The following is a 13,210-nucleotide window of genomic DNA, read 5'->3' as shown; positions in this document are numbered from 1 at the left end:
TAAGTTAACCTCTATAATTTTTACCCACTTTTTAAAACTCTTAGATTAATACCCAAACTATTAATGACTCTACCCATTATACAGTGGTATAGTGGAACTGACAGTGAAATATTATTTAAAGAGGGAAGTAAATGACACGACAGAGACAAAGATTGATTGAGATTTTTACATTGGACTTCTAGTAGTGTTTTAAGGGTAATATGGGAAATGTGCTTAAAAAAGTGAGTAATATTCAACTAAATATTATTAGTAGCTATTTTTAGTTAACTAATCTTAAAACTGGGTATTTTTCAAGTTATCCCTATAAAGAGAAAGTATACACAAGTACAGTAGCCAATACATTATTTAGAGCAAAGTATATAATGGCATATATAATACACTTTCATTCGTTATATATGTTTCCCTTAGAATAGGAAGACATATTACAAACATAAGAAAATGTATCATGCGCTTTTATTATATGACAAGTTTACCACTAGTACCGATGTACGTAGGATAATTTATTGGCTTAATTATTAAAAACTACATATAACAAAGACTATAAAAATATATAGTCCTTGACCTTGTACGTATCGTGCAACTTGAATAATTATGGTTGCAAACCATACAAGGCACGTATTCCTGCAATATCATCAGGATGTAGATTCCTCTTCACATTCCCATAGTTTAATATCGAATACATGACTGCATCTGGAACAGTATCGTCGTGTTGGAGCCCTAGGACATGGCCGATCTCATGCAATGCAATCGATTCCAAATCCATCTGGTTCGGTCCCGGGTTGGTATTCCAATTCTCATCCCCATCAAAATGGAGAAGCCCTATGGAAGGTGCAAATGCATGAGCTGTAAACCCCCCAGGCCCGTCGAAGGGAATGCCATCGCCGTGGTCGCCAACGTGGAATCCGATCACTATATCTGCTTTGCTGCTCTGTGCAACTTCTTGGAAAGTAAAATTGCTCACATTTGCCCACTTCTGGAAAGCTCGGGCACAGGCGGACGATAAGCTCTGGGCGGCAGGGACTGAAACACTTGAAAAAAATGTATAAGTGAGCATAGATTTTGCCCAACGAGGGTTTCCATTAAAAAACGCGTATCGAGAAACGGCATGGATCAGCTTGCGGTTGTGGTGATAATGGCTGTGGGGGTGGTTTTCCTTGACAATATCAGGAACTCCACATCGAGGCATAGTCATTAGTTTCATGGTTTCCGAGTTTAGGGTTCCGGTGACTTGGAGGTGGTAGAATTGTTGGTAGGACTTAACGGCAGATTCCAAAACGTCGTCAAACAGATCGTACTGGTTGGGGTGGTTATAACTAGCATTACTCAAGTATCCGAATCTCTCTAGGTACTGCTTGAGTTGGTGAATCCCAGACACTTTTTGGCCCTTGTGACATCCCTGTAACTGGTTCATGAATTTGAAGGCTGGTTGTTTTGATTCAGTTGGGTCTATGGAAGAGAGCGTAACTATGAGTAGGAGAATTGCTCCCAATATTGGGATTTGGGGAGCCATTAATTCTTACTAATATATAAGATATATAATTAGATCGAGTTCAGGCCAGGCTACTAAGTAATATATATATATATATCTTGAGTATGTATACTCTTTGGCTTCATTAACCATATATTTATATACGTATTAATTAGTAAGTCATTCTATTGCCTTGTGTTTGACGGAACAACGTACGCATGCCTTAATTACATCTAAAGTGGCCTAATTAATGCTTCAAAAGTCATGGCAGAATAAAAAAAAATTGCCTAAAAATTTATTATTGATTTGATAATAAAACTATACATGTATATAATTAATTAACACATATTTATTAAATATATTATTCTTTTAAATTCTCATTACTTTTCTTGTGAATTTGGCATGTTTGAATCAAATCCTCCAATATTCTCATGTAGTAAATTTGAGCAGCATTCTCCTGAATTATTAACTTAATCATCCATCGATTTAATAAAATCAAGCACCAGATAATTTAAATACAAATATATATATAATCTTAAATAATATCGGGCAGTATTTCTGCATGTCAATAGCAAAACAAACAATTTAAACAATATATAATAAGTTTCTTCCTTATAGTTTCGCATCAGACAACCAAATTTTTCAAAACCTACTTTACTAAACACATAAATTCTCAACCTTCTATTATCACCGTAACACACAATTTTAATCTCAGAACCTACTTTGCTATGGACGATAAATATTTAAGATATTCAAGCTCCTCTAACATTTGTTTAATAATATTAAACGTAGAAGTAAGAGAATATATATGTACCTCTTGCAATTAATAATCCAAGCTAGGGGTGTACACGGTTTGATTTGGTGCGTTTTAGAATAATTTTTAAACCAAACCGCTCATGCGGTTTTTTCAAAATGAAAAACCAAACCAAACCATTAAAATTAAAAAATCAAACCAAATCATAAATAAACGGTGTGGTGCGGTTTGGTTTTAACCATATAACCAAATTATTAAAATTTAAAACTTATTTTATTATAAAATAATTAACTAAATAATTGTATTTAAATAATAATAATTTTAGCTTTACTTTTAAGACCATAAAAGTCTACAAGAAGTTTATTGTCTTTGTTGTTGTAAGTTTAAGTATTTTGAATCATTTTATAGAAGTGAGAAAATGAAATGTTTACTTTCTAAACAATGTGGGACTTTATATTTCTTTTTTTTTTAGTTTTAGAAACTTGTGCATATATTAAATACTACTAAAAACATATCATAAACAATTAAATTATTTGGCTTGGATGGTTTGGTAGACTTTATATTAACTTAAGTGTAGGGGTTCAAACCTTTGAACCATCAATTCTAAATTTTTTTTTTTTTTAAAAAATCACGTTCCCGTCCGATTTAATTGGTTTTAAAAAATTAGAAACCGTGACAAAATCATTAAAGTTGAGCGGTTCAGTTAAACCGAACCATTGAAAAATGGTTTCATTGGTTACGGTTTTTGGCGGTTTGGTGCGGTACGATTTGGTTCCAAACCGCGGTTTGCGGTTTATATGAACACCCCTAATCCAAGCTAGCAACATTACTTCACTTAGCAATCTACTTTGCTATTAAATCCACAACCAAAAAAATTAAAATAATAAATAATAACTAAAATATCACTAAAATCTAACAATATATAACTTATTCTTTTAATTTTAGAAAATTGATTACCTCAAATGTGTGTTTGAAATAGAAATTTTGAGGCAAACATCACCATAAAATCTCACTCCAACAAAACCTCAAACTACAAAATTAAAATTAATAAATAAATAAATATTACTAAACAAATAAAAAATATTCTAATGAGCCACTAATTAACCTAAACATAAAATGTGATATATATATATAGAGAGAGAGCGCTTAAACTTTTAAACTCTAACAACTAAGTCACTAAAAACTCAATAATGAACAAAAACATATAACATTTCATATATCTCTAATTTTAAAATTATTTAAAAAAATTATTTCAACGTAACTATATATAATCATCCTAGATAGAATGTTAATAAAAAAAATTAAAAATATATATATACAAATATACATAATTTTTTTAATTAAATCATAATCAAAATTAAAAAAAAAATCATAAAACATATATACTTGAATATGATATGTAAAATTAAAATTAAAATTATTTCTACATTCAACAAAGTTATTTTCTTAGAATCCCACTCAAAATCTACTAATAATAATCAAAACTAATAAAGAAAAACCTCACTCAATATCATTTTAACAATGATTTATACTTATAATTTTGAAAACTTACCTCAAATGTGTGCTTAAAATAGAAATTTTGAGTCAAAATCTCAAATTCTCACACCTCTTATATTCTCCAAGAAAATCCTACAAATCCATTAAAAAAACTCACAATCATAAAAAAACAAACACAAAATCGCATATATATATATATATCATCTAAATACTAAACCCATAATTTTTTTCAAGAAAATTTACCTCAAAAGCTTGAAATGGAGAGAATTTTGAAACCTTTCAAGCCCTAAAATCGCCAAAAATTTGGCCCAATTCGCCTCTGTGTAACTGCGCACGAAGAATGAGAGAAAGAAGTCAGGTCTCAAGTATATATGCAGTGAGGACTTCCAACGTCTCCCACTTGGAGACATGCTACTTCTAACGTCTCCCACTAGGAGACATGGGACACATGGCACGTCTCTTAGTGGGAGATATTGGAAGTCCTCCCTGGACACGTGCTAGGCAAGAGTTTTTCAACGTCTTCCCACCCTTTTAATGTCTTACAATTTTAGTCATTAATAAAAAAAAATCAATGTCTCCCAACATACGACATTAAAAACCCCTCCTATTTTTTAACGTCTTACATCAATAGTGTAAGATATTGTAGGGAGCCATTGAAAGTAGAGTTTGCTGTAGTGATAATTGGATTGGATTGAATTAGGAAAAAAATGTTGGATTAGATCGAATGTCCACCCCTCGTTCAAATAGTAAGCTACACTACGTGTGCCTGATTTTTTATATACACGTATAAAATTGATTGTTTGAACATTAATTTCGTCACCGTAAATTATTCGAATTTTTCTTAAAATTGGTAGGATGTGTACTATAACTATCATGTACACTGTTATATTAAAAAAATTCAGTTATAATCTTTTCAGGTGTCGAAAATACAAAACGTCCCTACAGCAGGGGAAAAAGTGATGCCCATACCTAAGAAACTCCCTAAATATATAGGAAAATTCTTAGGTAGGGGAAAAAAATTTGACACATGGAGAAATTGTAATCCAATTTTTTTTTATAAGATAGTGTACATTATAGTTATAACAAACATCCCACCAGATTTTTAAAATATTTTGAATAATTTATAGTGTCAAAATAAAGGTTCAAACAATCAGTTGCACATGTGTTCTGTTTTTTTTATATGTGTGTAAAATAAATTGTTTGAACCCTGCTTTCGGTACCCTCTAAATTATTTAGATTTTTTCAAATATTTGTGGAGTGCCTGCTACAATTATCATGCACACCGTCACATAAAAAAATTGAGTTATAACTTCTTCAGGTGTCGAAAATAAAAACGTCGTGCAAAAATAATTATTCTACCAAAGAATATATCTTGAGTTAGTTATATGATATTCTTAAGCTTATCCATATTTATATACATAATTAATAAAAAAGTATTGATATATTTAATTAAAATATGCACTCAAACACGTTATACTGCTTTTTAAATCAGTGAATATTAGTTTAGATAAATGCAATTAGTTAAAACTAAGTATCATTACTCATTAGCAATTCCATGACAGTATTGTGATTGACGGAGCAATGTACGAATGCTTTAATTATATCTAAAGTAATATAGTACATCTAGATTTTTCATATTTCAACATCAGAATTAATCGTTAATTTATTCTCTCCAGTGGTGGACCTCTTTTATAAGGTCACATAGGCAGCGGCCTAATGCTTCAAAAGTCATGGCAGCATAAAAATAATTGTCTAAGAATTTAATATTTTTTTAATAAAACTATATATAATTAACACATTTTTATTGATTAAAAAAAAATTATTTTTATTTCTAGAAATAATAAGAAAGATTGACAAATTTATTTTCTTGATTCCTTTAGATTCTGTTTGGATTTTAGATTTTATCAAGAAAAAAATTTAATGAGGGAAAAAAGTAGAAAATAAATAGAGAAAAATAGTTTTTCTAAAATTTTACAATAAATTATTTTAATATTTTTATCAAATATATTTATAATTATTCTACATTTTATAAAACTATACCATTTATATGATATTTTTTCTATAAATTTTTTTGGGAAAATTACATTCTTCACGGTAATTGAAAAAAAAAATTGATTATACAGTAATATAAACTAATTACTAAAATTCGGTGAATTTACAACCATCATAAATTTTCTCTACTATTAACTCTCTTCTACTTTTTTTTATTTTATTGTGTCAGTATCATACACAAAATTTCTACTTAAATATGTCATTTTCACTTTTTTTTCTCTCCATTAATATTATTTTTTATATTTAATTTTTTTACAGTCCTATTTTTATTTAAATTGATATAAATGATCTTTCAATTTTATTATATATATTCATAAATTTTTGTAATATCTATTAATAGTAGTAGGAGAGACAGTGATAAAAAATATTATATTGTTTTGAAAGCTAGTCAAATCTCAACACTCAATGTTAAACTAAAAATCTTAATCTAGTCAAAGTTTAAGTTTTGTTATAAAAATATATTTTAAAGTTAAAAAATTAATTTGTAATTTTTTGTAACAATCGTGTTAAATAAATTTATAAATATTTATGTAAATGTTAGTTATAAAAATAAATTTCTTGATTGTGAAATTAGTTTTGCAAACTGTTGTTACAAAAATGTAAAATTTGTATATAAAATTATTGTAATTCACTACTCTCTAACTGCATTTTTATATAAATATATATAATAAAGTGTTTTATAAATAATAAATATCTTAAATTTATATTTTTAAGTTGTATAATATAAATTTGATGGTTACTGTAATTTTTTGGTACAATATTGTAACATATGGAAAATTATAATATTTTATGTAAATTTTGGTTACGATTTCTTAACTATAAATTATATTTGTAAATGTTAGTTACAAAAATATCTTTCCTGAAACTAGATTTGTAAACTATTGTTACAAAAATAAAAAATTAGTTACGATTTTGTTCGTAAGTTTTATGTATAAAAAAATACAATTCTAAAACTAATTTTTTTAAATATTATTTACAAACATGTAAAAGATATTTATAATTTTATAATAGATATTTACAAGTTTGTAAACGTTGATCACAAAAAATTATATTTTACTGCTTTTATTTAAGATTTAAAAGCCACTCCGTATTTACACTTTTGACACTCCGTGTTTATATCCAAAAATTCCGTATTTTTGTAATATACCATATTTTTTCATTTTTTTTTTAACTTTTAGTGTATTTTTGTAGATTTCCCAATTTTTTTGTATGAATCTAAACATATAAGAAAATAAAATCCTTTAGAACTGATATTTTCCCCTCCTAAATTCTAAGGTCCAAACAAAGGGTTAGTAATTTTTAATTAGTTTTGTCTAAACCCTCAAAATTCATCTTGCTTTTTTCCTTGACAAATAGTAGCTTTTTATATATAAACTATAAAACCTAACCGCGCTTCGCGCAGTTTTTTGTAATTATTAAAAAATATACATATTTTAAAATACTTTTAGGAGAATGCTACGACATGGATTTTTTTTCACCCTACTCATGCAACATGTTCCTTATATGGACACGTGAGGGTATATTGAATACAATTTTTTTTTCATGATGGTGTCCAATGTATATCAAATCTCTTGCAAGTTTTTGAAAAATTTTGAATAATTAAAGTACCGAAAACAAAGTTCAAAAAATTTGTTGTACGTGTGCATTTATTTTTTATTATTATTATCATTATTATACGCTTTGCGTGATTTTTTTTATAAAAAGTCTAAATTATGTATATGGAAATTTATGTTTTGTGTAAGACTTATTTTGGGCGATTACCCGTTTGAACCATTTATTTTTAAAAATTAACTTTTAGAACTCGTGTTTTGTCAAAATGTTAAATATAGGATTGGATAGATTGATTATTTGAACATTGTATTTTGGCCGATTACCCGTTTTGACCCTTTATTTTTATAAATTAACATTTGGACCATATATTTATTCAAAAGGTTAAAAATTCTTTATAAAAATTAAATTATATATAATTTATGTTTTTTTGTAAGGGTTCACATCATTTTGAACATTATATTTTAGCCGATTACTCGTTGTGATCTTTATTTTTAAAAATTAACTTGTGGACCTCAAGTTTTGTCAAGATGTTAAAAATAGGAATAGATAGATTGGTTATCTGAACACTATACTTTGGCCGATTACTTGTTTTGACTCTTTATTTTTAAAAATTAACCTTTGGACTATGTATTTATTCAAAGTGTTAAAAATTCTTTATAGAAAGTAAATTATATATACACACCATTTTGAACTTTGTATTTTAGCCGATAACCTGTTTGGACCCTTTATTTTTTAAAATTAACTCGTGGACCTTATGTTTGATCAAAATGTTGATTACTCGTTTGGATAATCTTTTATAAACCACTTCAAATATGTTATTTTATTAGTATATTATGTAGTATATATTTGTAGTTTTTTTATTATTTTATTTTTTGTTAGTTCATTAGGTATTTAATTCAAAAAATATCTTATTTAAATATCTAAAAAAATAACGTTTAATATAGTTTTTGTTTTATTTTATTTTTGTTAGTTTATTAGGTATTTAATTAAAAAAAATATCTTATTTAAATATCTAAAAAAATAAAGTTTAAATAATTATTAATAAAAATAAATAAATAAATTAGATTAAAGGAGAAAATAGAAAAAATAGTTTGGAATAATTTTAGAATGACACATCATCTCCTTATTAATAAAAATGAATACAAAAATTAGATTAAAGGAGAAAATAGAAAAAATAGTTTGGAGTAATTTTAGAGTGCCACATCATCTCCTTGAAGCTCTCCTTCGCACTTCACGAAGTTTTTGTAATAATTAAAAATATAAATTTTTAAAGAATTTTTTAAATTGTATGGTTGCTTTTATAATTTTTTTAGATCTTTTATAATTCGAATATGAGAAATTTATATCATTCTAGTTATTGTACATTGTTATCAAATGAGCACTACATTTTTATTTGCTTTATGTCAATGATTAATATCATATTTATTGAATAAGAGAAAGACATAATGTAAATCAAGTTTTGCTATAAATAAAAAAAAAAATACATAGTATTATGTTGATTTTATGCATAGGAAACTAAATATAGGGTAAAAAATAAGGTAAATCATGATTTGCAGTAAATAAAATTATACATAGTATTATGTATGCGTAGAAAAACAAATATGGTAAGGAATAAAGTTGATTTAATACTACTAAAAAATAGTTTTGTTACAATATTATTTATTAATTAAAATATATTTTAAATTATTTTTTATAACTTTAAAATTAATTCTTTTTAAATTTATAAGCTAGACAAATGAAAAAATTACACATGGCATTATATTTTTCATATTAATATTAATTACTTAATTATTGGAGACAGTTTGGTCATTTCAAAAAATTAAGTTGACCAAGTTATCAAATAAGTATTTAGCCTTTAGTCAATTAAAGGATCTAAGATACAATCATAACTAATGAAATTAATTATCAAACATTTCGAAATGATCGCCAAAAAACTTTATATGTATTTACTATATATTACCAGTGAATGGGTATATGCCTACCTAACCTCTTGATTAAAAAATAGTAAAACTAATTAATTTGATATTTGTTAGGTTATAGGTAGTATGTATTGCTATATATAAACTTAATTTATTAATTATTATTACAATATTAATTTTGTATTTGCTAGGTTATATAGAATCATTTTGTCTGATTATTTTTTTCTTTCACATAAAAATAAAATGCTAATCTATTTAAATAGGATCCCCACAAAAGAAAAAATCTATTAAACTAAATAAATTTATACATAAATTAAAGATTTAAAAAAAATCATAAATAATATATATTGTATTCATAAATAATATTATTGACACCGTTTTTCGTCAACTTAAATTTGAAGAGCACCAAACAATATTTCAGAAAAAAAAAAAATAACAGTAAAATTTTTACGTGATTCAGCGGTTAAAATGTGCGCAGTTCATGAGTCAATATTATTGATCTTAACACTTGCTCAAAGTTTTCTCATAACAATTTGACAGAGTATTCTCACTCTTAATTTTTGTGTGTCTACAAATGAAAAATACCAGGCTATTTATAGGTCTAGTTATGAGAATATCTTCCACTGATTCAGAGAAGTTACAATCAATTATTCAAATTTGAAATAAATGTAAATAATTACATAATATCCCATTATAATCGGGATTTAATATCTCATAACAACAAATCCCTAAGGAATAGGGATTTCCAAACAGGTGTCGTGTGCAAAACTTGTTGCTGATCTCAAATCCAAGGTTAACGTGCTTTCGAGATCGACCAAGACTTCAAGCTTATTATTCCAGCCAACCTCCTCTTCAGCTAGTGACTTCATCGAACTCATTCTTCGGAGACCAATATATTCGAGCATACAACTAAGGCTCGAATAACACCCATATGTGTCGGAGAATATTATTTCTTTCAAGCTTGAACCTTAAGCTCGAGCCTTTTAAACTTGTGCTCAATCGCCAACAAGAACAAGTCAGGAATCATATATAATTATACAAGTGTTCAGCCACTGCTTGTTATTTTCGAGCTTACGCTTTACGAGCCCACATTTCGAGACTTTTATTCATCCTCGAGATTTTGGTGTAACATTTTAACAATTTGACATAGTGTTAAGATCGATAATATTGATTCGGTGATTAGGCAGATTTTAACTGCTGAACCACATAAAAATTCTATTATTCTTTTCTTCTTTTCTGAAATATTGTTTAGTGCTCTTCATATTTAAGTGGACGAAAAACGGCGTCAACAAATATATTTAGAGAGTTTATTTTATAATATTTTTTTGAGGGAATTTATTTTATAATATTATTTTTAAAAAATAAAATATATCCTTATCAAAATAACAATTTTTGTTTAAAGATTCAACTCTTATTAAATTACTTAAATATAGATGCATACACAGGGAAAAAGAGTTGAATGCTAGAGATTGATGGTTTATTATATTATTGTAAAAAAAAAAATTAGTGGCAAAACTCCCCTTTCATCACTATTTTGTTGCGCTAATTAGGTTTGGGTCGTTAAGTGCCAATGAGGACCACTTGGCAACGCGTTAGTAGGTCATTTATTGCTGACGTGTCCAAAATTGAATGATGTGTATAATTCCTAACTTATTTTTCTCCATAATCATTTAAGATACATTTAATTGATTGAAAATCTTATTTATTAATTTTAAATAAATTTAAATTTTGATTTAAAACTAAATGAAAAAATATGTATACAACTATTTTTACGACAAAATGTATACTTTCTTTTCTTTCTTTCTTTCTTATCTTCTCGATACTTCCTTATTCTTTTTTTGGCAAATGAATCCAAATAATCCATATACTGGAGCTTGGCGACGCTAGAATCTAGTGAAGCTCGCATCTAGGTTGAGCACAGACGAACCCCTTGTTGCCAACGCCGAAGCTCAATGCTATTGTGGGGTGGTTATTTGAAGGTTATGTAGATGAGCTTCATCAACATTGTCGATGGGAGCTCAACAACCCCAACTTGTTGAATTTGATTGCTAACATGGAAGAGAGATTTACACTATGTTTGGTAGGGAGGAGAGATGAATGGATGGAAGGGTGGAGGGAGGGAGAGTAATGAATGGATATGTTGAATCCTTTTGTTTGGTAGGAGGGAGAGAGGAAGGGGGTAGAGGGAGAATGTCTCCCTCCAAAGCTTAAAGATTCAATCACTCCAAAAATGGAGGGATCCAAGAAAAGACAAAAAATATTATATGTAAATGGCATATATATCCTTTTAATAAATAATAAATATTTATATTAAAAGGATAAAATAGTAATGTTAATAATTAATTTTCTCTCTATCGTACTTCACCCCTAATACCAAATAACATAAAGGAAAGCAACTATCATCTCCATCTAACTACTCATCATTCCTAAGCACTTCATCCATCCTACTCTCTCTCATTCTTACCAAACATAGCCTTAATCCTTAGATTGAAGTCTCTCATCAACATACTGATGATATTTATTTAATAAAGAATTTTAAGGAGGGACAGTAAGATGGATGGAGAGTTTAGAAAGGATGAAGATTATGATGGATGAAAAAGGTTGTACCTATCATTTATGTTGTTTGGTATTGGGGATGAAGTTGGAAGCACGGAGAGGAGATTAATTATTCAAATTACCATATCATTTGTAGCATAAATATTTGTTACTTTTTTAAAAGGATAATAATGATATTTTATATATTTTGTTTGTCTTTTTCTTGAATCCTTCCAAAAAGGGAAGAATTGAATTTTAATGGTTTGGAGGGAGACCCTCTCCCTCCATCTCTCATCTCCCTTCCGCTCTCCCTCTTGCCAAACAAGGAATTCTACCTCTCCCTTCATCTGTCTCCATCCACCCTTCTATCCTCTCTACCAAACATAGTGTAAGGCTTATGAAATTCTATTAGATTAATTGAGCCAAAAGTTAAGAGACTTAAGATATAAGAAAAATAAATGTGAGTTCTATATATATTTATATATATAGATAAATGTTTGTGTACATTGCCAATAGGATTTATATACTAATCACAATTTAAATTTGCATACTTATTTGATGATGTGGCACCAACATATCATATTATATAATATATTTAATAAGTGTTTGCCCTATAATATGACATATTATAATTAGTGTAAAGCAATATAGAGGTCTCACATATTTTGATTAAAATTAGAATATATATATATTTATGAGACTCAATATTATTGCACCAATAACAATATGACATGTAGTAAGATGTTGGACGCGTATATGTTACACCCTAATTTTGAAATCGTCATAAATGAGCCTCGAAATGTAGGCTCGAAAATGTTGAGTAAAGATTCAACACTTGTATGAATTAACATGTTGCCTGATTTGTTCCAATTGGCGACCGAGCAACAATTAAGAAGGTTCGAGCTTAGGCATCAAGCTCGAAAGGATGGATATTCTCCGAAGTTTGAGTGCAACTCGAACCATCATTACAAGCTTAAAGAGGTTGATCTCTGATTGTTAAGCTCAATGAAATCACTGGCTAAGGATGAGGCTAACCAGAATGACGAGCTCGTGATGTTGGTCGATCTCGGAAGTGTGTAAATTGTATGTTCGAGGTCGATAATCTAGTTTGAACTCGGTTGCTGTTAGAAAATTCTTATTCCTTGGGGATTTGTTGTAATCTGATAATAAACCCTGATTATCATGGGATATTACATGATTAATATATTTAATTATATGTATTTCAAATTTTAATTGTAACTTTCCAAAATAAAAGGGAAGATATTTTGTTAACCAGTCTATAAATAGACTGGAGAATTTCATTTGTGGAGATGGACAATTTTGGTACTGAGAATACTCTGTTAAATTGCTTTTTAAAAGCTTTAAGAGAATTCCACCACTCAATAATATTGACTCGTGGACTAGACAAGTTTTAACTGTTGAACCACGTAAAAT

General features: G+C 27.9%; 1 protein-coding gene across 1 annotated transcript; it reads right to left on the bottom strand.

The window, feature by feature from the left end:
* Nucleotides 1–317: 317 nt before the first annotated feature.
* Nucleotides 318–1,575, bottom strand: LOC133793892 (metalloendoproteinase 5-MMP-like). Its single transcript, XM_062231134.1, has one exon. It carries the CDS (start codon nt 1,508–1,510, stop codon nt 590–592), a length of 921 nt encoding a protein of 306 aa, XP_062087118.1. The 5' UTR covers nt 1,511–1,575; the 3' UTR covers nt 318–589.
* Nucleotides 1,576–13,210: the final 11,635 nt, after the last annotated feature.

This window comes from Humulus lupulus, chromosome 8 (genome assembly GCF_963169125.1).
Source record: "Humulus lupulus chromosome 8, drHumLupu1.1, whole genome shotgun sequence".
Lineage (NCBI taxonomy): Eukaryota > Viridiplantae > Streptophyta > Magnoliopsida > Rosales > Cannabaceae > Humulus > Humulus lupulus.
The sequence above is the reverse complement of the archived record's forward strand: the minus strand, read 5'-3'. Positions and strand labels throughout refer to the sequence as shown.

Coding starts and splice junctions, on each gene's coding strand:
- LOC133793892 (XM_062231134.1), bottom strand. CDS start 1,510: ATGGCTCCCCAAATCCCAATATTGGGAGCAATTCTCCTACTCATAGTT.